Source organism: Penicillium rubens, assembly GCF_028828025.1.
Source record: "Penicillium rubens strain IBT 27055 chromosome Unknown utg000003l_segment0_segment0, whole genome shotgun sequence".
Taxonomy (NCBI): domain Eukaryota; kingdom Fungi; phylum Ascomycota; class Eurotiomycetes; order Eurotiales; family Aspergillaceae; genus Penicillium; species Penicillium rubens.
The window spans coordinates 1,389,975-1,417,407 of NW_026890601.1; the positions used below are offsets into that span (position 1 = coordinate 1,389,975).

At 50.1% G+C, this 27,433-nt stretch overlaps 10 protein-coding genes across 10 annotated transcripts; 5 read left to right on the forward strand and 5 right to left on the reverse strand.

Annotated features, from left to right (window-relative positions):
* Positions 1-461: 461 nt before the first annotated feature.
* Positions 462-2,692, forward strand: N7525_006718 (WD40 repeat domain-containing protein; the record flags this gene model as incomplete). The annotated part of the gene is made up of 3 exons (XM_002567221.1): positions 462-1,080; positions 1,132-1,245; positions 1,296-2,692. The coding sequence occupies 3 exons, from the start codon at positions 462-464 to the stop codon at positions 2,690-2,692; spliced, it is 2,130 nt and encodes a 709-aa protein (XP_002567267.1).
* A 377-nt stretch (positions 2,693-3,069) lies between these two features.
* On the forward strand, positions 3,070-4,149 carry N7525_006719 (uncharacterized protein; the record flags this gene model as incomplete). Its single annotated transcript, XM_002567222.1, has 2 exons — positions 3,070-3,110; positions 3,174-4,149. 2 exons carry the CDS (start codon positions 3,070-3,072, stop codon positions 4,147-4,149), a joined length of 1,017 nt encoding a protein of 338 aa, XP_002567268.1.
* A 176-nt stretch (positions 4,150-4,325) lies between these two features.
* N7525_006720 (chaperonin-containing T-complex alpha subunit TCP1) lies at positions 4,326-6,448 on the reverse strand (the record flags this gene model as incomplete). Its single annotated transcript, XM_002567223.2, has 6 exons — positions 4,326-4,709; positions 4,770-5,804; positions 5,867-5,971; positions 6,026-6,111; positions 6,171-6,218; positions 6,280-6,448. 6 exons carry the CDS (start codon positions 6,446-6,448, stop codon positions 4,326-4,328), a joined length of 1,827 nt encoding a protein of 608 aa, XP_002567269.2.
* Positions 6,449-6,551: 103 nt separating this feature from the next.
* Positions 6,552-8,579, forward strand: N7525_006721 (proline--tRNA ligase; the record flags this gene model as incomplete). The annotated part of the gene is made up of 5 exons (XM_061213816.1): positions 6,552-7,081; positions 7,143-7,273; positions 7,326-7,386; positions 7,439-8,499; positions 8,569-8,579. The coding sequence occupies 5 exons, from the start codon at positions 6,552-6,554 to the stop codon at positions 8,577-8,579; spliced, it is 1,794 nt and encodes a 597-aa protein (XP_061068247.1).
* A 1,044-nt stretch (positions 8,580-9,623) lies between these two features.
* On the reverse strand, positions 9,624-11,747 carry N7525_006722 (uncharacterized protein; the record flags this gene model as incomplete). The annotated part of the gene is made up of 1 exon (XM_002567225.1): positions 9,624-11,747. The coding sequence occupies one exon, from the start codon at positions 11,745-11,747 to the stop codon at positions 9,624-9,626; it is 2,124 nt and encodes a 707-aa protein (XP_002567271.1).
* A 2,463-nt stretch (positions 11,748-14,210) lies between these two features.
* N7525_006723 (3' exoribonuclease family protein) lies at positions 14,211-15,213 on the reverse strand (the record flags this gene model as incomplete). The annotated part of the gene is made up of 2 exons (XM_002567226.1): positions 14,211-15,022; positions 15,078-15,213. The coding sequence occupies 2 exons, from the start codon at positions 15,211-15,213 to the stop codon at positions 14,211-14,213; spliced, it is 948 nt and encodes a 315-aa protein (XP_002567272.1).
* Positions 15,214-17,257: 2,044 nt separating this feature from the next.
* N7525_006724 (phosphatidylethanolamine N-methyltransferase) lies at positions 17,258-20,443 on the reverse strand (the record flags this gene model as incomplete). The annotated part of the gene is made up of 4 exons (XM_002567227.1): positions 17,258-17,320; positions 17,385-17,475; positions 17,545-20,149; positions 20,269-20,443. 4 exons carry the CDS (start codon positions 20,441-20,443, stop codon positions 17,258-17,260), a joined length of 2,934 nt encoding a protein of 977 aa, XP_002567273.1.
* Positions 20,444-21,879: 1,436 nt separating this feature from the next.
* On the forward strand, positions 21,880-23,235 carry N7525_006725 (kinesin family protein; the record flags this gene model as incomplete). The annotated part of the gene is made up of 1 exon (XM_002567228.2): positions 21,880-23,235. The coding sequence occupies one exon, from the start codon at positions 21,880-21,882 to the stop codon at positions 23,233-23,235; it is 1,356 nt and encodes a 451-aa protein (XP_002567274.2).
* Positions 23,236-23,599: 364 nt separating this feature from the next.
* nbp35 (Fe-S cluster-binding ATPase) lies at positions 23,600-24,680 on the forward strand (the record flags this gene model as incomplete). Its single annotated transcript, XM_002567229.1, has 2 exons — positions 23,600-23,681; positions 23,734-24,680. 2 exons carry the CDS (start codon positions 23,600-23,602, stop codon positions 24,678-24,680), a joined length of 1,029 nt encoding a protein of 342 aa, XP_002567275.1.
* A 194-nt stretch (positions 24,681-24,874) lies between these two features.
* Positions 24,875-26,308, reverse strand: N7525_006727 (endonuclease/exonuclease/phosphatase family protein; the record flags this gene model as incomplete). Its single annotated transcript, XM_061213817.1, has 3 exons — positions 24,875-25,736; positions 25,792-26,048; positions 26,102-26,308. 3 exons carry the CDS (start codon positions 26,306-26,308, stop codon positions 24,875-24,877), a joined length of 1,326 nt encoding a protein of 441 aa, XP_061068248.1.
* Between the last annotated feature and the right edge of the window lie 1,125 nt (positions 26,309-27,433).

The following is a 27,433-nucleotide window of genomic DNA, read 5'->3' on the forward strand; positions in this document are numbered from 1 at the left end:
TGTTGGGCTGCTCGCCCAATGGTATGAAGGGCATTCCAATCTTTAAGCCAGGGGAGATACCGATGTTCCAATGTTCCATGAAATGGTTATCTTTAGCAATAAATGTAATTGTTGTCTGGAATTGACAAGTGTTGACAACAAGATTGTCTAGATGTTTATGTAGTGATTTACACGCGTTTTGGGACGAAAAGCCAAAACAATTGAGCCGGGGATTAGGCTAAGCCAACTTGCAGTAGATAACCAGAAAGGAGGAACAATTTGGATTGAAGGAGTTCGATATTGAAAGGGTGGAGGGGGTAAAATGCCTTAGTCGCCTTAGCACGATCGCGTCACGTCGCGACACGAAAAAAAGATCCAACTTGCCCGATTCATCTCCGATCCCTTTTAGCCTCGAATCTTCCAGCCACCAATGCATCCATAGCCTTTCTATTTTCTTTCTGCTTTTTTTTGTTAAACACACAATGGACATCTCCAATATCCCGGAGGTACCCCGGTCAGAGCCTGTCCTTCCTCCTCCAGAGCCACCCTCATCCCCGCCGTCTATTGCTTCCGATACTCGCAGACCCAGAAAGCCACCGACTGTAACGCCCCGGTCATTCCGTCGATTCTTTACCCCGCGCTCTTTGCTACCAAGTACGGATACTTCTACCACGCCTTCAACCAGCCGGCAGGCCTTACGGGCCCTGACATCTCCCGCGGTGAATCGTCTGGGACCAGCCTTTTCGAGAACCTCCAAAGCTGGCAGCACCAGGAGTCCCCACGATGGCTTGCCGGAAGACTTTATTCGCACACCAAGCAGGAAAAGAAAGAACTCATTCTCGTCGGTCGTCTCTCCGCAATCCTCGCCTCTGAAGAGAGTTCGTGTCCGGTCTCCGACGCATGATGTGGAACAAGATAGTAAGATTCCACACATCGACATCCGCCTTAATGCATTGGCACCACCAAGTCCACCCAAGCGAAATCCCCCCGTAGCCCCTGTGCGCCGCTCCCAGGCATTGCAATCGTCTGGTGCATTGTTTATGCGAACTGTGGCCGGGGCTCGTGCAAATAAAGTAACCCTACGATCTAACTCTGGCGCTGGTCGGTATTCAACCCCGTTGTTTACTTGTACACCCCTAACTTTCTCTCTAGGCTGGCAAGATCTAACTTCAAACTTCTATTCGCAACCGCGGGACCGGCACACGTGTGCTAGCTATGGATCGGAGGGTTCAATGGCCCTCCCGTTCTGCAATGCTTCATGCAACAGTAAGTCATCTTTTACTTGAGCGATCTCTATACACGCTGACAAGTTGAAGCAAATTCTCTTGTTGCAGTGGGCGACGAAGAGGGTGGAATTCGCCTCTTGGATTCATCGATTGACGAGGATCCTGGTTTCACTCACGCCTATCTTGGGTTCCGTCCACACATGAATTCGATCATGGACCTCGAGTTCTCGTCGGATGACATGCTACTGGCAACTGCATCTGGCGACCAGACATCTCTTATTATTGATATGACAACACAACGACCCATCCACTGTTTATCGAATCACTCATCCTCCGTTAAGCGTGTTCAATTCCAACCGGCGTCTAACAATAAGGTTCTTGCTACTTGTAGTCGGGATGGAAATGTCAATATTTGGGATCTCCGCTGCAAAGGGTTTGAACGGCCTGCGTTGCAAGTCCAATGCTCCCTAGAATCCGAAACCGAAAACGCCGCCACTACTGCACCCCCAAAGATGCTATACCCACATGTTCTAAATACCATTGAAGGTGCTCATGCATACACAACCTCTCATAAATCAACCATGGACAAGAATGAAGCCCCACCAATTGGCCGCACCGATATCACCGTTACTTCTCTCGCTTTTCTCCCGCCTGGTCGCGAAAATCTTTTTGTTACGGCCTCCGAGGCTAGCGCAAGTGTCAGACTCTGGGACTTGCGAACAGCGCATAATAATCGCCGTGGTCGACCCGTCATCCCTCTATCTACAACACAAGAGCCAGAAAGCCATGTGAAGTATCGACGCTTTGGCCTGACTTCCATGGCGTTTGGAGGAGATGGCTCCCGCTTATACACACTTTGTCGAGATAACACCGTCTACGCATATTCGACATCACACTTGATTCTCGGACATGCGCCTGAACTTTCGCTCAACAACAACCGTCCACGAAGGACTGGAGGCTCCGACAAAGACGGTCTTGGGCCTTTATATGGTTTCCGGCACCCTCGCCTCCAAATTTCCTCATTCTATGTCAAATTGGCAGTGCGCAAAGCAAGCCACGATCATCCGGAGATGCTGGCCACGGGGAGCAGTGACCACTGTCCCATTCTTTTCCCTACCGATGAACGGTACCTCAAATCTCCAGTGAAATCTCCAGCCGAATCCCTGCCTAGCAAGACTTCCCTTTTTACCACTCGCTCAGGACTTCGTCGCACCAACTCTGGAATCGGCTTGTCCGGCCGTCTCGAAGATACCATCCCAATTCACCAATCAGGTACTCCTCTCATTGAAGGTCATCAGAAAGAGGTCACCGGCCTATCCTGGACCCCATCTGGCGAACTCATTTCTGTGAGTGACGACTACTCCGCCCGATGCTGGCGTGAGGGGCCCGAGGCTCGCGAGCTTCGAAACGATGGTGAATCTGAGGGTAAACGCTGGATGTGTGGCTGGGCTGATATGAAAGACTCAATTGACGACGAAGACGAATGATTCCCCGGTGTCCCCCTGTGCTTTTTACTGTTTTGCATTACACGAGGTGTCTGGATGTTCTCTTTTGTCTTTTGCCTGTGGGCATTTTACCGGCGTTTGGGAGGGCATATTAATTAGCGTAGCATACCCTTTATTTCGGGCTTATTTGTATTATCTGACTGGAACAAACATGTCCCTCGATCATCGAGCCCAACCACTGTAATACGTATTCTTCCAGTATGGGGCCAATAAAGACGAATGTAAAGTAGAAATGGCCAGGATTGTACGTCGTGGTCCACGGGCCGCCCATACAGTGCGATAAGATAAGACCAACCTCGATGAAAAAAGTTCCGCTAACAACTCCAATCCTCAAATCTTCCACAGCAAAACCACCCAAAATGCCTCACAAACACAAGAGACGCGGCGAAGCCGATAAAGCGTGAGCATTACAATTCTATAAGGTTTATTCAAAGCCCAAAACTGACGATTCCCCTCGCGTCAGCCTCTTCGATCTCCCACCCTCAGAGATCGCAAAAGCACTTCCAGTTCGCGATTTGGACAAGCCCAAGCTAGGCAAGAACGGCAAAAAGCTCGTCAACAAGAATCAAGCCAAAGAACAAAAGCAAAGCGTCAACAAAGCACCCACCCACCGCTCCAAGAATGTCACCGAAGACGACACGCCGAGAGCATTCCGCCACCTAATGCAATACCAGCAAACGGGTCGACGGGCACCATCAGGACTAGAGACGGGCGAGCGCCCGAACAAGCGCAAGCGCAATGTCACAGAAGACGCCACAGCGTCATCGAAGAAGCCCACGAAGGCAGCGGAGCCGCAACCCAAACCCGCCGCCAAGGAGAAGACCGAAATGCCTAAGATCATGCCTGGCGAGCGGCTGGCGGAGTTCGCAGCACGTGTTGACCGCGAAATGCCATTGTCACAGATGACCAAGTCGGTTAAAACGAGTGATGCCAAGAACAAGGAGCAGCACAAGCGGACGAAGCATGAGAAGCATCTGCTGCGATTGCAGAAAGGGTGGCGTGAGCAGGAGGCTAAGCTTCGGGACAAGGAGCAGGAGGAGCGGGAAGAGCGGGAGGATGAGATGGAGGTCGAGTTGCGGCAGTGGAAGGAGTGGGAGATTGAGGCTGGTGGGAAGAAGAAGAAGGCTGCTGCTGCGAAGAAAAAGAAGGGGAAGAATACCAATGGGAATGCTTCTGATAGCGGGGATGATGATCCTGATCCTTGGGCTAAGCTGAAGAAGCGTGACGAGGAGCGGAAGAAGAATCCATTTGAGGTTGCCCAGGCGCCACCTCAGTTGGTTAAACCCCGGGAGATCTTTAAGGTACGTGGTGGGGCCAAGGTTGATGTTGCCAACGTGCCTGCTGCGGTTGGAAGTTTGAGACGCCGTGAAGAATTGGCCGGTGAGCGGAGGAATATCGTTGAGGAATACCGGAAGTTGATGGCCGCCAAGCGGCAGTGAGGGATATAAACTAGTAGAATTGTTGTTTAGGACCATGGGTTTCATGTATCTACTTTGGGAGAAATTGGTTCATATGCAGTTGCAGCAGAAATGAAAATTTACTACTGCTGATCATCTATGTCACATCATATTACTGCCTTTTTTTTAGGATTGGAGTAGTCAAAATGAGCTTAGGCTTAGTGGCCATGACCATCATCCTGCGGCTGCTCGGGGTCCAGCTTGATGATCGTGTCAATGCGCATGATGGATATGCAAGCCTCCACAGCACTCTTGAGCTGCTTGATTTTGCTCATGCTGGGCTCCAGCACACCAGCCTTCAGAGTGTCGTGAACCCGCCCCTTAGTCAGATCCAAACCGTAGTTACGGTAAGTCTTCTTCTTGGCAATGGCCTTCTCCTCCTCGTTAGCATCGCCGTCCTGCACACGCTGTGACAGTGCATGACGGACACGGAGCTGAGCAACGAGCTCAGATGAATCTTTCGCAGCGTTGACTGCCAGAGTCTGAGGGATGACAAGGAGAGACTGTGCGAACTCGCCAATAGCCAATTGCTCACGAGAACCCTGTAATGTAAATGTTAGAAACAGATCCAGAAGAAGGTAACAGCGAACAATACTACTTACAACTGTGACTGCGAATTCCTCAAGGTAGATGTGAAGTGCGGTTTCCACGGCTCCACCACCGGGAACAATGCTTCCGCTCTCCAAAGTACGCTTGATGGCACAGAGAGAGTCGTGAACAGAACGCTCCATCTCGTCCAAACTGTACTCGTTGGCACCACGGAGGATAATGGAAGCTGCAGTGTGAATCTTGGTACCCCTGATCAGGATGCACTCGTCGTCTGAGATACGCTCTTGCGAGACCGACTCCGCGTGTCCAAGGTTTGATGCATCGAATTTCTCATCTCCGTTGAGGTCAGAGAGGGTGCTGACCATGGTAGCACCGGTGGCCCTAGCAATGCGGCGCAGGTCCTCCTTCTTGCAGCGACGGACTGCCATGGCTCCCTTCTCAACGAAGAGCTTGAGAACCATGTCGTCGATTCCCTTAGTCGTGAGGACAACGTTGGCACCAGACTTCAGGATCATATCAACACGCTCCATAACAATGCCGGACTCCCGCTGACGGATCTTCTCCAATTGATCAGGGTCCTCCACTGTAATCTGAACACCGAGCTTCATCCGCTCCTTCTGCAGGTTCATGTCGAGAATGGCGATCTTGGCGTCGTTCACGTGGGTTGTCATAGCCTGGGAAGCAACAGTGCAGTTCAACGCGTAACCGTCCACGAGTACGGACTCGTTGCCACTCTTTCCGTGGGCCTTAAGCAAGTTCACGGCCTTGACTGGGTATTTGACTTCGCCTCTCTGGTTCACGGACTTCACCTGCAGCATTGCATCCACACACATGTTCGCAAAGAAATCGGAATCAGAACCGATGATCTTGCTGGACATGGAAGTCTTCGCGATGTTGACCAAGCTCTCCTTTCCGATACTATCCACCTTAGTCGTAACATTTTCATTCATATACTTGACGGCTTCGCGCAGGGCAATTCGGTATCCGTTGATGATCGTGGTAGGGTGTATACGGTTCTTCATCAACTCGTTGCCTCTCCGGAGAAGCTCAGCGGCGATCAGAACAACTGAGGTAGTACCATCTCCAACCTATCGAAATTGGTATGATCAGCGTGTGTTTCTGGGATGTAGTCTGTTGTAGATGCCCATACCTCCTTGTCCTGTTGTTGGGCCAGATCAACGAGGATCTTGCCCGCAGGGTGCTCAATATCAAGAAGAGACAGAATAGTAGCGCCATCGTTCGTCACAGTCACATCCTGTCAGATGTTAGAAGCTGCGTTCGAGCTCTGCGGGGTTTATCATTTCCATACCCCTATGTCGTCCACCATCATCTTGTCCAAACCGGACGGACCGAAGGAGGATTTGATGACATTGGCGATCGCCTGTGTCGCCAGAACTGCAAGGAATCAGCTACCCACCCCTAGCAACGGCAAAACCATCAATAATTCAACATACCATTCTGCTCACGGACATCAGCACCGGTGATTTTCTGCCCACCCAAGACTGTGCGAGACTGGTCAGTTTATTGCAATGAAAACGATGATCGATCAGATAAAAAACTCACAGAGTGTGTCCGCATTCCGCGGCGCCTCAAAAATGCCTGCCATAATTAAAACAGACGATGTAATATGAGCTATTCGAGTGCGATGGCAGAGCTGTCTGGCTTCGGGGGGGCTGCTGTGGGCACTAAAAGTTCTGCCGAGGCGGTGTGCTGGTAATTTTCGATATCGCATCCCACTTTACGGAGGGGAGTCATACCCCGATTTCGCTTGCTTGCAATCCTACTTCCGACTCGGACTCTTCTTTCACTGTCTAGTCAGACACTCGTTCTTCAACATGGCTAGCCAGAATCCCAGCGACAACCCCGCCTTCGAGGGAGCTGCCCCTCAGACCCTGCCTGACCGCACTCAAACCCCCGCTGAAGACAAGGCGGGTGAGTCAAAGAACGCCGCCAAAAAAGCCGCCAAGCTCGCGAAAATGCAGGCCGATAAGGCCGATAAGCAGGCCTCTAAGAAGGGAGAGAAGGGTATCGGCAAGCCAGAGGCCAAGAAAGCTTCTAAGAAGAAGGTTGATGGTGCCGCTTTGATCGGTATTGATGTCTCGAAGGAGGAGGACTTCTCCGGCTGGTATCAGCAGGTTCTCACCAAGGGTGACTTGCTTGACTACTACGATGTCTCGGGTTGCTTCATTCTCAAGCCCGCGCTGTTCTTCATCTGGGAGGAGATCCAAGAATACTTCAACAAAGCGATTAAGGGAATGGGTGTCAAGAACTGCTCTTTCCCTTTGTTTGTGTCTGAGGATGTCCTGCAGCGGGAGAAGGACCATATTGAGGGATTTGCCGCTGAAGTCGCCTGGGTCACTCATGCGTATGTCGTCCCTTAGCCCTGTAATGCCTCCTTCAATTGAACTATACTGACATACTTCCAGTGGCTCAACCCCCCTCGAGAAGAAGATTGCCATTCGCCCTACCTCGGAGACTGTCATGTACCCCTACTACGCCAAGTGGATTCGTAGCCACCGTGATCTCCCCCTTCGTCTCAACCAGTGGAACTCAGTCGGTATGGTATCCGTTCTTTCTCCATACTCCCGAAATGTTGCTAACGTCAGTAGTGAGATGGGAATTCAAACACCCTCAGCCCCTCCTCCGTTCACGAGAGTTCCTTTGGCAAGAGTAGGTTTTTGGGTCTTATTTCTGTTCAAAATAGCATACTAACAATCCGCAGAGGTCACACTGCTCACCTGACTGAAGGTGCTGCCCGCGAGGAAGTCTTGAGCATCCTTGACTACTATGCCAAGATTTACGAGGAACTCCTTGCCGTGCCTGTCGTTAAGGGCCAGAAGACTGAGAAGGAGAAGTTCGCCGGTGGTAACTACACTACCACTGTCGAGGGTTACATCCCCGCTACTGGCCGTGGTATTCAGGGTGGTACATCCCACGGACTGGGCCAGAACTTTAGTAAGATGTTTGGCATCACCGTTGAGGATCCCACCTCCACGGTCGATGAGAAGAAGCCCCCTCTGCACGTCTGGCAGAACTCCTGGGGTCTGTCGACCCGCTCACTAGGTGTCATGGTCATGATCCACAGTGACAACAAGGGTCTCGTCCTGCCTCCCCGTGTGGCTGAGCTTCAGGTTATCATTGTCCCAGTCGGTCTCACAGCCAAGACTACCGAAGAGGAGCGCGAGAAGCTCAATGCCGAGGTCGACGGTCTCGTCGCCGTTCTCGTTGCTGCCGGCGTCCGTGCCGACAGCGACAAGAGCAGCTACTCCCCCGGCTGGAAGTTCAACCAGTACGAGCTCCGCGGTGTGCCTCTGCGCCTTGAGTTCGGCCCCGGTGAGTCAGCCGGTCACTTTGTTACCACCGCCCGCCGTGACATCCCCGGCAAGGATGGCAAGGGCAGCCTCCCGATCCCCGAGCTGGCCACTGGCGTTCCTGCGTTGCTTGAGACCATCCAGTCTGACCTGTACAACCGTGCCAACGAGCAGTTTAAGGCTCACCGCATCAAGATCACCAAGTGGGATGACTTTGTTCCCGCTCTGAACAACAAGAACATCTGCGTTATCCCTCACTGCTTGACCGAGGAGTGCGAGGACCAGATCAAGGACATGAGTGCTCGCAAGGCCGAGGAAGACTCCGGCGAGGCTGAGGATGCTAAGGCCCCCAGCATGGGTGCTAAGTCTCTCTGCATTCCTTTCGAGCAGCCCGAGGGTCTTGAGCAAGGCGTTACTCCCTGCTGCAACCCCAAGTGCCAGCGTCTTGCCGAGAAGTGGTGCATGTTTGGCCGTAAGTTTCTACTCCCCTGGTTTTTTCTCCCCTACGATTCATGGCAAGACACTAACTATCTCAATACAGGCTCTTATTAAGCTATTACGTTGTATCCAGATCAGGACTTTCGTCTGCTGCCGCCAAAACTACCATGCAGTCCGAGGCACCAGTGGTCGCTACCACCGAGTATTGAGGGCATTGTATTTTGCGACACTCTCCAGTGCATAGTGAAACAAAAGTCGGAGTATCAGACTATATGGCATTTTCTTCTGTGGGTTCCGAGGCGTCCCTTCAATATGATGACTTGTCAATGTGGAGTTTAGGGGGGGAATGGCAGGTAGTGGCAATGATATTATGAAAATGAGACATGTCATTATTGCTTTTCTATGGTTTCCTTTATTCCTCTGTGTGGCTTTTTTGATATCCGCAATCCCGTAAACTAGTACCGCACTAATAGTAAATAGCACATACATAAATAGCACAAGATATCAGCCCAGGAGGATTCCAAATCCCGAGACCCTGAAAGCAAAACGCTGAGCCTTCACACCCAACGCGAAACAGAAAGTTGATACGCCGTACCAAAAAGGAAAACAGTAGAAACATGATAAAATGAATTGACCACAGTACTTACATGATAGGGGATAAACTGGACTTGGCAAAGACTCATTTCATGATGGAAGAGACAATTATCTCTTGGGAATAATATGATATTGATAGATGCAGCAAACGCTATGGAGATTTAATATACTGGTAATAATAATGACAAGGACATTGACACGACAGGAACTCCGGCCAAATCATGCAACCACGGTATTAGGACAAGACAAGGAAATAGTTTTGAGGTTGGCAGGGTCTGAGACAAGACAAGTGAAAAAGAGATATGGTGAGAGATAGACTAGGGTTAGTATAGACGGGATATATGGATACGATGTGTATGAGTTGGACAGAGAGAAGGATTGAGCGCTATGTAGGTTGATCCGACAGGGCCAAGAGAAAATGAGTGGAAAGGCCGGAAAGGCTTTTTCGGAGAAAGCGAGAAAGCGAGAGAGCGAGAAAGTCATGAGAGCATCGTTATCATGCGGCAAAAGAGAAACATCCCCGGCTGGATTGGTGAATCATCCAAAAAGAACGTTGATTCCATCCTAATAAGCCTCAACCGAGCGCGAACGAAGCTGCATGCGAGCACGAGACAACGGCGACAAACTATTCCCGTAATGGTTGGAGGAACCACCGCGGCGAATCTGCTGAGGCCAGTACATGAGTTTCTGCGCCTCATCCGGCGAAGCAGCATCGATCACATAGCGGACGTTGTTCTCGTCGACGCCTTCGATCTGCACGCGCGGCGGGGGAGTCGGGTTGGGCAGGTGAATGATATCATCGTCACTGTCTTCATGCGAGGTATTACTCGAAGGAGCTGAGTGAGCTTGCATACAGTAGACTGTCGCGGGGGCAAAAGGCACGTCGGGGGCCGAGCAAGGCATGGCGGCGAGGTTGCCAATGGATTCCGATTGTCCTCGTTTGCGGGATACAGAAGGCCCTGCACAGCCGGTTGAGATAGGCCGCTGTTCACTGCTTGCGCGCAGTACGTCCAGGTACGTAATTGGCTCTCCGGATCCGGGGCGGGTGATGATGGGGTCTTTGTGGGGTTGGAATTCGGCCAGGAAACCTGGGGTTGGGGCTGGGGCGTCGGTGTGTCGACGGCGAGTTGGGGAGGAGACTTTTCGTAGGAGGCGGTCGTAGCCGACGCTGGTTGAGATGCTACGGCGGGTTTCGGGGTTTCTCTTGTGCTTGTAAGAGTTCTTGCTCATGAGGCGGTTCTTCGCTGAGAGGCTTCGGTGAAGTCCGGTTGATGGTCTGGAGTCGTTGCTGAACTCAGTTTGGTCTGACGAGGGTGTGAATGGAGGCCCTGGGGCAGGCACAGGGACTCGGCGGAATGCCTCGTGGGAATTGACCTCGCGGACTATAGCGTCCTGCAGCGTCTCGTAAGTTGGGTGGGAGCCTCGGGCGGACGCATAAGCCTTGCTGAAAAGGTCCATCATGTCCGAGGCTTTGAAGCGTGAAGATGATCTTGGGGGACTGATTGGACTGGGAACTGGCAGAGGACTGTTCATGACTTCTGCGATGCTAGGAGCCTGCTTCAATTCGCAGATCGAGGGTGTTGGCGGCTGGATGGCACGGTGCGCAATCTTTGGGCGTCCTTGGGCAGCTAACTGCGTGTTGATGGAGAGTCCTCGCGCATTCTTTTTAGAGCTTAGCTCTGATAACTGTGGCGGAGGGAGCGATCTTTGTGTCGTGTGAGCTATGGTAGCGGGTGGTCGTGGCACCGAAGGAGCCTCGGCGGCGCCAGCACTATCACCCATTGGGGTAGGAATTGTAGGGCTGTCAGGCAGAGGAGTGTTGCTCCACCTTTTGCCTTGCTTATAGGCAGGAGGAACACCCAAGCGCTGGACAGGAGTTGGGGGTGCATCTTCTTGAGGGACAAAGCCTTCGTCCGCAGAGAGGCTCGGTGCAGATCTCCGGGGTCTAAGGTAATTGCCAAGGTGGGACTGTGATCGGGGAGATGAAGTGCCCGAGCCATCGCCTGGGGAGAGCTTTGTCCGTAGATTTTCTGCTGATGCCCAGCTAGGCTTCCCTGGATCCCGCTTCCTGGCTTTGCGCCGTTGGCTTTCTGGAATTCGTACTCTACCAGGCGCAGCTGGCGATGACCGAGAACTTATGTGAGACAAAGAGCGATCGGGGCGGTTATATTTCGCAATGTTCCTGTCAGCCACATCCTCTTGGTATAGGGCCGAAAGTATACCCGACCTGGCGAGTCCATTCCTATATTGAATCCGTAGAAACCGGGTCATGTTTCGTTCCGCAACATCTTCGTTGTATGCGCTGGCAGGAGGAGAAAGTGATTCCGGGGTAGTTGCTTGATTGTGCTCCGTAGAGAATAGAGCAGCCATCAAGTCGATATGTCGGCCATTTTGGGGTTTGGGTGGCGCGAAAGTAGAGCTGAGAGGCCGTAGTTGGGATTGAGAAGATGTCGGCCGTTCCAGTTGATCATGTAGATCTTCGAATTGCTTCTCGATCTGATCAAAATGATGAGCCACATCTAGTGACCGCGAATCTCTGGATGAGAAACCGCCCTCAAAGTGACTTCGTGCAGGCGAGTCAACCGCCGTGTGAAAATAGGGTTGATCTATGTCATAGCCCTCGAGTCCAAGGCTAGTTGCCGGGCGAGGAGTCTTGTCCGTCAGGAATAGCTTCTTCAGTCCAACCATGTTGAAGATTCGAAGTAGATAGTAGAATTGAAGTAGATATCAAGCGCAAAAGCGGCGCGCAATTGGAAAACGAAGGGCAACGGTAGTGTAGACGGGAAAAAGATAAAATAAAGATAAAATAGAATAGTGTCAAGCTAATGATCAAAGGAGCGACGAGACCAGCGGTCATCAAGGATTGAACAAGTTGATGTCATGGCATCCAAGCTCGAGGAATTGAAGACCGTCACACGGTCCAGGTATCATATCATAGTGGAAAGGGAAAAATAAGAAAGCCAAGTCAAAGACACAAAGTCCCGAAGAAAAAGTAGAAAAGGGCTCCAGTACGGAGTAGTTATCCTGTCAAAGCAGAATGCAGATCTACCGGTCTTGTGTCTGGATCAGGGGGGACCCGGTCTTCTCCATCCCTAAGATGAGGCGTGACGGTTCCAACGCTAAAATTTTAAGGATATATGCCATTTTTCTTTGTTTGGGGATTTGTCTCGGTAATTTCCTGGCAATTGCAACTCGAAGCCTTTCTACGACATATCCTTTCGAGTCTCGAGAGACTTTTTTGTCGTCCACTCATGTCTTTCTCAAGGGCTGCATCAGAATGGGATTCTGCAGCGAGTGGACATTTCCTTCTCAGAAAACGTCTAGGCTGCATAATAGGCTGAGAGCCGAGCTGCCCCATCCGAGGCAATGATCCACACGTGAAGGTTTTTTTTTTTTTTTTTGACAGGATCCATCTCGCTGGGTGATGGGCGAGAATCTTCTCCGATGATTTCCCAATGACATCCATCAGGGATCGTGCGCCAATCAGCGATTCATTGGGAGGTTCGAATACCTAATTATGTCGAGCGGGAGAGAGCGATAGTGGATTGGGGGCTTGAATTGTTGAATTGTGGCATGCGATGGAGCTTCCAATTTCCGCGCAAGCCGGTCATTGGTGCAACGAGGTGATCGCCAGACCGTGAGCCGTCTATGTAGCGGGGGCACACGAACCGAACACCATTTTTGGACCGGGCTGTGGTTATTTTGGAATACTAAAATCGGATGGAGCAGTCCGAAAGGCTGATTTGGAAGGATTCAAAGAGAAAGCAAAAGTCAAAAATTAGAGGCGGATCTCGGATTCGTTTCCGTGTGTTCGTGTTGGACGTCCTACGGAGCCCAGAGTACGGAGTACGACCGAGTATGTTGTACGTAGTAGTACTCCGTATGTACTCTGTTGACTCTCAGGGGCAGATTGAGCCGATCTTTCACGTTCTTGCGAAAAAGAAACAAAAACGCTCCAAGTGGAGTTCGACATTCGACCTGTTCAAGTTCTATTGTAGTCCGTACTTTGTGCAATAAATTACCCATCGTATGTTGTTCATCACGAACTCCTTAGATCTGATGTCCCACGATCGATCGATTCCGATGGGTCTCTTGCACTAGATCGTCGTAACTTGATTAAGGGGAAGCCATTAACCGTCTAACGTTGAATTCCATCCCTTTTTCCTTGGCGGTTTCTTTATAGGATTTTTAACATGAAAATGCATTCTCTAAATTTAATCTTACATCTATTAATATGTATACATGTGCAAATATACGGAGTACGGAGTAGCTGCCCCGACCCTACTGTATGTGTTATACCCTGTACAAGTAACTGCAATGAATTCCACCTCTAGCTGCAGAAAGACATAACGCCGATGGAATACCAATATAAAAGCGAGTACTCCGTAGGAACTTGCTGAAAGCTTAGGCCATCTGTCTGCAACCCCACCGAACCTACGGAGTACTTTAAGAATGATACTACTAGTAGTGGCATATGTGTCGCGTGACTGGATGGATGTCAAAGCCGCTCTATCTATAGTTATACTACGTAATACGGATGGAGTAGGTAGGTTGCCTCGTCATATGAAAAGGAATCGTATATATAAATCTTGTCTGGTAGTCTGAGTTATTCAGCTTGTGTAGTGCCCCCCTTTTGTATACGTGTAGTCGAAATACACTTAAGAGGTACATACAACATATACTGGTGCAATACTCGTTACATGGCTGGAGATATTGGATGAAAAAGTCATCAATTGATTCACTCTATAGGCTTGGCATTATAGGTAGTAAATGGGTCTGGTCAAAGTCACTCTCCACCTTCTGCATAGCCCGGTGGTCCAGGGGGATCTCCGGCAAGAGCCCCGTCAAGAATATGGAGGCCTATTGCGACAATAGACGATCCACCAGAAGGCACAAATGTAGGAAACAGAGGTAAGTTATACGAAGTGGATCACGGCAGACAACATGGAGTGTATCCGAATTATGTTGATATTGCACCTGTGGCGAAATGCTACATCTTCTTGCTTTTTAGGGCATCATCTAGTCCTGTGACACAACTTCAAATCGATTGTTAAACAGAAACACCCAAAAAAAAAAACTTAGCTTATTGCTACATCAATGACAGAGCCTGTAAACTTCATTCATTCGTTATGTGGTGTGACTATCTTAGACTTAGGCAAAAGACCTAGCGATAGATTCCCTCACAGCCTCGGCCAAGACAGTATTAGCGCCACGAGCTGCATCAACAGCCCCGTCAATCAAAGCTTCATGACCCGTACGCCCATCGTTTCTGTCAAGAGCTGCCCTTGAGCTATCACCCTTAAGCCAGAGCTCAGTAATCTCATCGCGCGCAGGCATGTATGCCACCACACAAGCCGACAGAATCGATCGATGTTCCGCCGGGTCAATGTCAAGCATGAGTCGGGGAGCAGACGATGCCGACTGACTTGAGTCATCCGAGACCAGAGCAGCAACACCACCGGACACAAGATCAAGACAGTCAATGTGAGCATCCGCAATGGCGGCAGAAGCCGCTGTGATACAGCCGGCAAGAACGTTCATCATTCCCCATGATGCATCATGCGAGTCGGGAGCATCACCCCACCAACGGTCATCCTCTGCTTCAATGATTGTAAGAGTAATATCCAGACCACTCTTGGGCCAGCGCTCGGCAATGATGGCGCCACGGAGGGCGGTCTCTAGATGTACGCCAAGGTCACGCTCGCTGGCATCACGGATATGTCCTTTCCGCTTGCGGGCGGCGAATGGTGCGTACTTGACATGAGTGGTGAGAACAAGGTTGGGTGAGAATGCAGCAGAGCGGGGGAGCGGCTTTGGTCCGTGGACAGTGCAAGCCAATTTGAGTGCTGAGGAGGGCGGGATCAGAGATTTGGGGTTGGAGCGGGCGGCGGCGAGGGAAGCGGATGGTTCAAATTCAAGGTATGAAGAGCCTGAGGCAGTTGGAATCAATCCTGCTTTGAGAACTAGAGCACTGAGGGTTAGCTGCGATCAACAAGAAAGCTTGTCGGCGATTCATACAGATTTTCCGTAGTTCGGTGGGTTGGCGCTGGCGCTGGGCGCGGTTTGCGATGTCTGTTGAGGATTCTTGGAGGGATGCAAAGACTGGAGGTCTTGTGCCACCAGGTGGCCCATTGATACGTCTTCTATCCGCCATTTTAGGTGATTTGGCGCAATACTGAAGCTGTCGAGAGATCGCAATGGTCGAAGTCCCAGAAACGGAAATCTTGGGAGTTTGCACTGTTTGTAGGCCCCACCGCCTAGCGCCGTTTGGCTTTTTGGCGACTTTTCTTCGATTTTTTGCTCTTCCCTTTTCCTTCCTCTTCTTCACACACATTCTCGATCAGAGAAAACTCCTTCTAATGTCGATGGAGTTGACTCTTGATGATAATTGATGTATTCTACTCTCTCTGCCACTAACATGCTATATGTGAGTACCCTTCAATCCCCTCCAACCCCGTCTACATGATCGAGAGAGTTCCAACTCCTGTTTGGCGACAAAAAATGGGCCATGAACAAAACATGCATCACCATCTGATAATGACAACAACTTCACTATTGCTTATCAATATTCCACTGCTATGCATCAGGGACTAACAATTGATTGAAGACAGGACTAAAACCCCTCCTCACTTGTTTTCGAGTCCATGAGGAAGCTCTATGAAAATTTCAACTAATAAGGTAAGACAACAATACCTTTTCCCTTTTCCCACCTGCACTCATTATGATGAGAAAACATTTTCAGTTCTGCTTCTGCAAAATTTTTGAAGATAACAAAATACCTTACCAAAAACTCCTGATCCTTCTTGAGTCATTATCATTGTCTTTCAACCATCCTGTCAATGACAAGCGTGCTGACAAGTCAAAAGATCTAGCTGTAATCCATATAATTGGTGTTCGACCTCATCATATACCCAAAAGGTACATCATTGTCTCTATTCCACTGCACGTCTCCCCCAGTTATTATGATGACAACCAGTCTATCCATTCAACGACCTCTTTGAGGACCGCCCCTCAGGTTGCACCCAAGCCGTACAGCATTGTGAGGAATACAGGCTTCGATCCACTGTTTTCCATCTCCCTCATACTGGACCTTTCATGCCTTCTGGTGTGAAAGGGAGGAAGGTTGTGGAGCCTGGAGACTTTGGGCTTGTCGTCGTCTGATTACGTTCCTTGCATTGTTGTCTTGTCCGCGGCATGGTACTGCTATACTTGACTTGTGTTGGTTTCCTAATGCTGGGCTGCTTATCCGTCTTGGGTGACAGTTCGGTGCGAGGGGCCAACAGGGGATGGGATGAGTTAACCGGCTTGACTGAATACTGTATATGCTTCTACTGTTGCTTGCAACTGTGAAGCTACTCGTGCTTGTTTTGCTCTTTCGAGTCTTTGGACTTTCGCTGACAGCATTCAAAGCTTCCCCTAGGTCTGCACTTCGGAATACCATAATATATAGTACAATACACATGCGTATTAACACACTTGCCTTATGAAATAACTTGTTTGTAGTACGTAGCCCAGTAACCGAATTTGATTGTGTATCCCATGAGCATGAGGGTAGCTGTTCCTGGTGGAGTGGTGAAGCTGCATCTATGTCAATGCTCGGGTATGATTCCCTTAAACTGATAGACGAAAGGTAGGAGCAGATGGTTGAGGTTGGAAGCTATCTTCTGGAGGTATCATACAAGCCCCGATGAAGATAGCCACTTTTGCCTTTGTATATTTCACGACATTGCGAGCAGTTTTACGTTTGGTTCTCGCAAGAGTCCTAAAAAAGGCGAATTCAACGATGATAAGCAAAGCAATAGATTTCTCCTAAAGCTATATACGATGAAATAGGGAAGAAAAGTAATCGGCTCAGTCAAAAAGTCCCCAAAAGATGAAAATCACCACTGCCACCCACTCAACCCCTGAAGTCTAAACAAAATCATCATGGGAATCATTACCTTCCTCGAACCTCGCATGATCCATTGCATCAAGGCAAGTAAACCAAAACAGGACAACTCCTCATTGCTTCAGAACATGATCTTATCTTAATTTATGACATCTCTTTTTTTTTGTGATTTGGCTTTTTCTTGTTGTAAAGCATCAATCCCGAGCGCCAAATGCACTTGAGATAGACGCATGTCGTTCAACTCGAAGTTGTCTCCTGCCATCATAAATGTATGGCTGGGTTGCACGTATCAGGAATCTGCCTCGAGGGTTCATTCCTTGCTCTCCTCGAGTGGTGTCGTCGTGCCATTGGATCTTGACATGCTGTAGGGAGCCTGCATAATCGACTAGTTAGCTTTGGTCCAACGGCCTAATTTCAGCCGGCTGTTTGATACTTACGAGAACTTTCTTGGCATTGCATATTCTCCAAGCCAGGTTCCGCACGTTGCCATCGGCCTTGACAACCTCAGCTGCCAACTCGATACCAAACCTGCGTGACGAGGGGGGTCAGAATATGATACATCATTGGAAGGAGCATCAAGAAAGGGAGGGAGCTCACATCTGATGGACAGCAAAGACAACACGCTTGGCAAACTTGCCATCCCGTTCAACAAGGGTACCGAACTGCTCATCAACAGTCTCCGGAGCGATTTCAGGATCACGATCGAAACAGTTACGAACAACGGGCAACAAGGCATTCTCAACAGCCGATTCCACGAAAGAATCGCCGTCAGAAATAGTTTCATCCTCATCGGACCGGCGGATACGAATCTCAAATGGTCTCGAGATAGCCATGACATTGTGCATACCGTTGTGGTGGTAGCGGAGTTCAAAGACACCCTGGGTCCAGAAGAGCTTGTCGCCAGCAAAAACGATCTCACCAGACGCGAACTCGCAGGGATCCTGGCCCTGACGCTCGGACGATGGGATAACAACATCACTAGTGAGGATACCCTTTTCGCATGTCAAGTTGTCATATGCGCCTTCGTTGGTTGCGACCCAGCGGCCTTGCGATGATACACGAGTAACCTCTCGCGAGGTATTGTCTGTCACACGGTAAAGGCCAATCCAATCCTTCTTGCTGTGGTGGAGCGGGGCAGTCCATTTGACCCTGATCGGGGAGCCGTATTCAAATGTCAGGTCCTTGAGATCGCCACGGCGGTCCAGGGGCATTCGTGCGTTTGCACCTTCACGACCCTTATTCTTTTCGCTCTCCTCGAAGGACAGAGCACTGGTACCTTCAACCGACAGAGCATAATCGCGGACGTCGAATCCAGCCAGGTCTGCATCAATTCGGGCGATGGTGACGCGAGCAGGGTACTTCTGGAAAAGCGCAGTGGTATCTTTGACAAAGGTGTTGACTCCCGCAGCGAGCTTCGGTCGGGCATTATCAAGCATCTCCTCGATGAACTCGAAGGAGTCATCGAACATCTTGTCAACACTTCCGTGCAACTGCTTGAGTGAGGGTGGCAGGGACCGCTTCAGACTCTTCACAAGACCCGCATCCTGGCGAAGGCTACGACCGTACAGCTTCTGCATGTGAGGACGCTCGACGAACTGGATGAAAGCCAGACTCAGGATGTGGCTCAGCAAGGCGAGGAAAGTGACAGCTCCGCTACTGGTGATGAGAACAGCGCCCCACACGCCTGCGAGACCTAGAACGCGCTCTGGGTTGTTGAGGAAGCGGTAAATGCCGTTGTAGGTGAGCTTTGGAGAGTCATCGAAAAAGAAGTCTCCGTAGAACCAGCCGAATTCACCGAGAGACTCGTAGATGCTGACCGAAGTCCAGATTTGCAGACTGATCAGGCCAGCTCCGAGCACGTGTCGGAACAGAACCAGGCCATAGCCCCAATCGGCCGGGAATGTGTACATCTTCCACACGGCAGCAATGAAGCTAGAGTAACACAAGATCATGCTGAGATGATAAGTGCCCTTCCATTGGTTCCACGCTTCCTGCGGCGTGTCACCATACTTGACGAAGTGCCTGGTCCAAGACTTGGTGTTGGACTGATTCCGAAGGATATACCCAATACCTACAGAATACCAGATCCTGGAAATGGCAGCAAGAACCACGAACAGCAACTGATACCATGGTGTAGAGGGTGTCAAAGCTGTAATAGAGAATACAAGAAGCTGAACCAGCATGATCGATGAATCGGTGGTTCTATACAAATCCAGGTTGTGCAGCCCCAAAAGGTTGTGGACGGGCTGCGGCGGCTTAACCGAATACGAATATGTCGCGTTGGGAGTTTGGTCTTCAGACGGAGTTGGCGCTGTCGGGGTGTCTAGATCGGTGGGCAAGGTGGAAGAAGAATCCGCACAGGTAGAAGAGCGCTTTCTGGGTGGTGGCGGGTTATAAGTCTTGTCGATGTGCGGGTTCTCCACAAGAACGAGGAAAGCGAATTGTGCTGCATGGGCAATGATCGAGATGAACAGCACTTTATAGCTGGCTGCCATCAGAGAGATTCCGTAGTAGCCCGCATAACCAACCGAGTACATGGGATGAGGCGCCATTTCGAACACGCCATCGAAAGTCAATTCTTGGTCAATGAGGTAGAAGAAATCACCCCAATACCAGGCATAATCCTTGACCACTCGATGGGCATCTAATTTGACCCAGAGGTTAAACAGCACTAACACGATACCTGCGGACCACCGAAGAACAGTCATGAGAATACTCTCGTCAACGGGTTGGTGACCACAAGCTATCGCGAAAAGGCAGTAAGAAGTGAAGTCACACATGAGGATCAAGTCCACAAGACGTCTAAAGACAAGCCAGGTGTTGTATTCAATTGGAGCATTGTCGAACGAGTAATCCTGCGGGATCTTGGTCTCCAGTTCCCGTTTGATCCAATTATACAATTTAGGGTGGGGGTTCTCCCCAGTGGCTGGGTTGACAAAGACTTTGGTCTTCTCCGCCCATCGAATTAGTGTCTTGTGGTGCGACTGATTGTGAAGCAGCCACCCAATTCCCGCATTGTAAGCCAGGCGCCAGAACAGGTAGGTGACTGCAAAGATGGGGATTTTGGCTCCCGCAGGGAGTGCCCAGAGAAACATAATATGTCCCGCCAATAGAATCAACACCACAAGATCACCAAAATTCTTTGGTTCGGATGGCAAAAGTAACTGGGAGACCATGTCATGAGTCTGAGGGACCGTAAACACTATGATACGTCAGACCCGGTTAGTAGCGGACTCTTGACGAAACACGAAGGGAGGCTCAAGTGCATGCAGATAAACCCTGTATTCAATTGCAAACATAATTAACACACAGCGAGCTTACCTGTTCCATCGGGAGTTCTCCCAAAGGTCTTCGATGCTTTGCCATCTTTATCTTTGATCTCCCCTTCCCCAACGGCTGTTAAAGCCTCGCGACCGACTGTTGAATCGACGCGTGTATTTCTCTCACGTAGCCCATCAGTATCCTGATGGGCCCCTGTTGAAAGGCCTTGATCCATGGTGTGCCACTTTACAAGGGTGTTGAGAGAAAGGAAACTGTTGAGACAGAATGTGACGACAGAAGCATGTGATACTCGAAAAAGCGGAACTATGCTTAGTCAGTACCAACGGAAACAGGGTCCTATGTTGTATCTTGTTAGGGTTTTGGGTGACAATGGGAGGTCTCTCTCCTTTTTGCTTTCAGAGAAGACAAAGAAAAGAATTTATCGAGGAGACCAATTATTATTTATATCGATCCCGACAAAGAGTGGAACCGTTGAGACTGAAGTCTCTCTCAAGAGATGCGGGCCTCCGAATGGAGCGGAAGGGGAAAGAAATGGGGCCTTTGATCAACCAACGCTAAGTGGCTTTAGTCTTCTTCGCTACGGAGTACTGTTGTTGGGAAAGACTTCGTTCTATTTTGAATTGGCTTTGGACATCCACATCTCCTGTCTATCCATTCCTCTCTTGCCCCATATGTATACAACACCGATCAACAGCGGGGTATCGTGCAGTGCGGCAAGTGCGGCAGAGCCTGTGAGAGTTGTGCGCTCCAAAATAGCATATACCGTGTACACTTACCGTCTGCATAGATCCGTCCATACGCGCATTTCCCTTTGAGCTCGAGCCCCGTATATAAAATGCATTGTGATCGTGTCTGCATGTTCCATGGGCGAATGGGACGATCCACGGCCAGTGGAGTACTTGACATCATCCAATCTAAATCCCTGGTTGTTGACCAGGGCCAGCATTGAAACCCCTCGTTATGATGTCCAGGCACCGTGGATGTCAATGCCTCCCAAGATTGATAATGGATACTCATAATAGTACACTGCCGACCTCACTGGGTTGTATTATTTACTACGCGGTATGCAACGAGGGATGATCAATCTAAGCTGCAGCACAACCCCGCTTCTTGTCCTCGCAGCATGCTGCATGCTGCATGTTGCCTTTCGGGCTGTTCTACTGGGCCATGTCCATGCTGCAGTGGGGGCGCTTGATCAAGACTCTGCCCCCTGGCTAAATGCTGACAGGGTCCGGGATTATTTTCCTGTGGGGCTATTTATGGTCGAGTAGTTTCCATATGTCCACGGTTAGGACTTGCATATCTGAATGTACAAAGTACATAGAACCCGCCTCGACCTGAATAGGCCTATAGGTTAGTGATAGGCACGTCCTTCGAGATTTGAACGTCTATTTCGGCTTTGTGGGGTCCGTCCCGATGTCATTCCGATGAAATTCTAGTAACTCACACCATCAGAGGCCTGAAACCTAGCCTATACTGGAGCATACTATTGTTGACGATGCCTCGCCCCACCAAAGGTTCTAGCCCTGAAGGATCTTGAAGGATTCGGGGCCATTGCTGCCTTGTTACATAAGCCAACGGTGCGATACCCCTGGACTGTGTGCTCGTGTTCCTTCTCCTCTATCACCGGAACACTCACGCGTAAGGGAGATGAGTGCATTTAAAGTATGGATGAGATGGCGACCTCTCAATCGGAGCGAGGCCGAAACGGGAGAAATTCAGCGGGAATATGGCCAGCATCACAGCAATCCTCAGTCGTGCGTCTCCATCACTTCCCCTCTGCAAGCTAAAGCACTTTCGACCAGGGAAAGATCCTGGAAGAGTGGGTTTTCAATTGATGGGATCATTGAATGTAATGATAACAACCACTTGGTATTCAACCGCGTCGTTGCACCAATTATTCCAGAAGTTCTGGAGGGCAAGTCTTGCAATTTCTTTGCATATGGCCATTCAGGCAGCGGCAAATCCCATACCATGATCGGCTACGATTTTGAGCATGCGGATGAATTTGGGCTTTGTTTAGCTGCTGCACGTCAACTGAGCGCTGCTCTAGAAGACATCAATTCGAAGGACAGCAACCATCGATTCGGCATTGGGCTCCGCGTGTTTGAACTGCGGAAGAATATCGCTTTCGATCTCCTCAATGAGCGGAATGAGTGCTTTGTCCGCGAGGGATCCGATGGCCGGGTCTACATCCGTGGCGAAACGGAAATGCTGGAGAATGGAAAAGTGAGAGTCCGACCAATTGCTACGAAGGCATGTTGGAGTTTCGAAGAGCTGCACCAGGAGCTACAGAAAGGCCTGAAACATCGCAAGACTGCGACATCGACGGTGCACGATCAAAGCTCACGCACCCATGCCGTGATCGAACTGGAAATCATCACTAAGGATCTTCTCAATGCGCGTGATCAGGTGGTTGAGCGGCAATCTGAGCTTGTTCCTATAGGGAAACATGCAACTGATGTTTATATCGAGGAACAATCTCGCGGAGTTGTCCAGACTGAAGAGGGGAAATTCGTTCCAAATCCTGATTATCAGATGGATCAAGCACGCGTCGATGCCGCAGAAGCAAAAAAGGCCGAATTTGAGTCTCGCGTGAAAGAAGCAGAAGAGCATGGGTCTGCAATGTTTGCGACTACCGCTCGCACACATCGATGTATTGGTGGGAAGCTTGTGTTCGTGGACCTGGCCGGCGCTGAGTTCCTTTCCAGCACGACTGAGTCTGCGCTCAAGCAAACCCCCCAAGAGAAGCAAGAAGGCAGGCAGATAAATACTGATCTCCTTGCGTTGAAAGAAGTGATCCGAGCCCGATCGAGCAAGAAATCTCGCATCCCGTACCGCTCCTCTCCATTGACCATGGTGCTGCGGGAGCACTTCGAGGAATCCACCGATACTCATTCTGCCATGATCTTGACTATCTCACCGGAGGCCACTCAATATACCGCAACGACAAATACACTAAAATATGGAGATCTGGTTGGTCTGGCAAATGGACATAAGAGATAAGGTGGTTTGCTGTAGACGGGGTTTTCAAACCATGCTTTATTCCCCGGTTGCTTTGCCTATTTACTACACATGTCGTATTATTCTTCAAAGTTTTATAGTTTCAGCTAGTGTAGCGATCATACGAAATGAAATACTTCACTCTCGGCTTCTATACACTTGCGCCTGCAAGCGCTCCGACACCGCAGATATGCTTTGCCCCGCCAATCGCATCGGGTTTTTAGTCATCCCCGCTTATCAAGCATCAGTCCGTCAATCCGCCACCGGACATCGAATTTCTCTATTTCTTCCAACTGCATACATTTATCTTATTATTTTCGGTCGCTTGCTCTCATTGTCATTGCCACACAGAGCAGCGAAATCTAAAATGGCGCCCTACGTGGAGGAGTTCGAGGAGTCTCTAGCAGTCTCGTCCAAGGTGCCGCCCAGCCTTGTCGCTCCCGAACCAGGTACGCATGCGCAGAATCTTTGCCACAATATACACACACTAACTCTCAGCAGAACACTGCCCAGGCCCCGAGTCTGAGCAAGCTGGCCAAGGCGATGCCTGTGCCGGTTGCCCAAACCAACAGATCTGCGCCACCGCGCCCAAAGGCCCCGACCCCGACATCCCGATCATCACTGAACGACTTTCTCAAATACGACACAAGATCCTAGTCCTCTCTGGAAAAGGAGGGGTCGGCAAATCTACGTTCTCAACTCTCCTCGCGCACGCCTTCGCCGCCAACCCAGACTCCACCGTCGGCATCATGGACACCGATATCTGCGGGCCTTCGATCCCCAAGATGATGGGCGTGGAGTCAGAGACTATCCACATCAGCAATGCTGGCTGGAGTCCCGTCTGGGTGACAGATAACCTGGGCGCAATGAGCGTGCAGTTCATGCTGCCCAACCGGGACGATGCGGTGATCTGGCGCGGGCCTAAGAAGAACGGACTGATCAAGCAATTCCTCAAGGATGTGGACTGGGGCGAGCTGGACTACCTGATTGTCGATACGCCTCCTGGGACCTCCGACGAGCATTTGTCCGTCAACTCTTTGCTGAAGGAGTCTGGCGTTGACGGTGCCGTTGTCGTGACTACCCCGCAGGAGGTCTCATTGCTGGATGTTCGCAAGGAGGTCGACTTCTGCCGCAAGGCTGGAATTAAGGTACTGGGCTTGGTAGAGAACATGTCTGGATTTGTCTGTCCTAGCTGCACCCACGAGTCGCAAATATTCCGAGCGACAACTGGCGGCGGTCGCCGGCTAGCGAAGAAAATGGGAATTCCTTTCCTAGGTGCTGTGCCTCTGGATCCCCGTGTTGGCATGGCATGTGACTTTGGCGAGAGCTTCGTGGATAACTTCCCCGAAAGTCCCGCGTCCAAGGCAATCAAGCGCGTCGTGCGCTTGGTGGGACAAGCAGTTGGGGAGAACCCGGATGATGTTCTCCCGGAGGATGTGATTGATTAAAGTGCTTTTCTTCTTGGCTTATTTACACAGCGCGGTGCATATGGGTAAAGTTTCTGCAGAATACCTCGGCGTTTTGGGACATACATTGCATAAACCATGACTTGATACGATTGGCCAAAATGGCAAATGAACACAATACATATTCACCAGAAATTTGACTTCACATCTCAAGTAACTAATCGCTTCCTTGGCCCTTAATAGGCCGCATACACCAAAGCCAATTGATCGATCTCGTCCGCGGCTTGTCCCATGAAACCCACAACCGCAAAGCCCTCAGGGGCAGTAAATGTCTGGCAATTATCAGTTGAAGTGCCCGCCTCCAAGGTCTTACCAGTACTGGTAGTAGCCTTGATATAAAAGTTGCGAGTGTGGTTATTATGCTTCCCAGTACAGAGCTTGGTCCCCGTCCAATACTCCCCAGAGGCCAGGGTAAGAGAGACCTTAGTTCCACCAGTTCCTCCATGGCTAAACGACGTGCCATCCTTCAACTCCAAAGCAACAGAATCCAATCTCTCCGCACCAGAGAAAGTAATCACAGAAGCAGCAGGCGACGAAGGAATACTTGGCAGATCACTGAACCAGGTCCCATGCGGACCACCGGAGAACTGACTTTGTCGCAGCGACGACGAAAGCGACCAGGTGAAGTTCACAAGAATCGGGTTGTGGTCCGAGAGTATATCGCCCAAATACTTAGGGTCAGTGTTTGTGAACTTCTCGCTGGCATAGACGAAGCTGTCTGCCTTGAGCGACACAACGTTGGACCCCCGGTACAGCACTTTATCGACCGTCTCGCAGGTCTGAACAGAAGACGGATTCTCACATACCAAGGCATCCGCCCCAGCAGTGGGATAGACACCATCTTTCTCAAGCTCGACCCAGGGGTCTGCGAGGGTATTCTGAGACTTGAAGACTCGAATGGCCGTATCTTTGGCGCGCGTGTAGCGACTGTTCGTATCGCCCATGACTACAACGGCGTTACCGGTCGACCAGGTGTCGATGTAATCTGCGACTTGCTGCAAGTTGGAGTTACGGGCAGTTTCGTCTTCATCCTCGGTGCTTGGCGGGAGTCAGTCATGAGGTCGATTACAACCTGAGAATAGCTTGTACTCACCCAGCGTCGGCATGAAGGTTGTAGAAGTCTACATAGACTCCATCGGCCGGGTTCCAGCGCATGAAGGTGAAACCCTTCGGGGTCAAACAGTCTGAGCCGGATGCATCGGAGCATTTGTTCCATTTCACGCGTGCGAAGTCTACCCAGTTGTAGTTGGAGATGGTGTTCAGACCACTTCCGATGGCTGCGCCGCCAGAAGTAGCGGTCCTGTAGGCGTGGGTATCTGTTTCATAGATATAGGCATGGTAGTTGAAATCCTAGAGAGTGGTTAGATCGATTGATATACTAGGGAGACTGGGTGGAGCGGCACCTCCTGCATGTTGATGATATCGTAGCCATACTCTGAGAAGTAGGTGCCGAGCAGCTTGGCATTTTCGGTTTTTGTGCCATTTACATCGTTCGATTGGAGGATGGATGGCAGGCCTGCGACGTTGAAGCTCAGCGCAGTGAATTTACCGTTTGTTGTCGCTGCGCTGGCTAATGCAGGCAGCAGAACGCTTAGAAGGATGGTCTTCATCTGGAAAAGATACCTCGGCGGTTCAAGATGCGATATATATAAAGCAATTAATAGATTGGGCTGTTGACGGGAGTTTCCAAGATGATCGGTGAAGCTTATATAGGATTTATTCACTCCGTGGCATAAATCGAACTAATGTGAGACCAAGTTTTACGCTAAGGTCGCAATAAACGGTATAATCCCCGTTACTGCACATGTGCAGCTGATTGACAATGATTGGCAGTGTCATTTCCCCTTTCCTCTTAGATGCATATGGAGACAGGGGAAGCCTCGGAGAAATGGTCCTGCAGAAGTGCTCACGTTAAATCAAGTTCAGGGGTAGATTAACTAGCTCAAGCTGTGAGAGTATCAGCCCTAGCCTGCTTCTATGTTCTTTAATAGGCCAACGACCTTGAAATAAACATGCATGTTCTTTATTCGAATACCGCAAGTATCCCGCAATTGGACATGTTTCAAGATGGTGTCTTAGTGTCCGGGTCAAGACCTGATGATAGGTCAAAGGCGATATCCATCTAAGGTCAAATAAATGAACTACGTGCAAGACTGTAGGTAATGGAGCAACCATAGGCTTGGTATGGATATAAGCTTGCAGCAAAGTGGACGTCACGGCGACAATGCCCTAGGTCCGGAAACTGGTCGGAATGGTGTATACCGGGCTAATGATCTCTGCATCCTTTAGCCTGAATTGTGCCAATCCTGAATTGCTAGACCGGTTAGCTTTTGGCATCGATCTCATGACATCGATATTCTACAGTCGACTTCTTTGTCTATGCTCTTTTGTTGGTCTACAATGCTCTCTTTGTCGACAATTGTCTATGTAGTTACTATTTTCGCACTTGCTGTGCTCATTGTTCTCGGTGTCTTCGACTTCGACTTCTGTGTCTGCTTGTTAATGTCTATTTAGGATAATGGCCTCGGCTTCCGTTATCATTGTCTGTCTTGTTCCAATGCTGATATTTCTGTCGACGCTTTGTGCTAAATGTTTCTCTTTTTGTCCCCTTTGTATGTTACTTGAAAGGGATACTCACGGTCGAGTATGCGCCACCTACTCAACTCACATCTATATAATCCTCGGCATCTCTCTGTATCAAATGGACAAGTACAAGCTCATCATTCATCATTCAA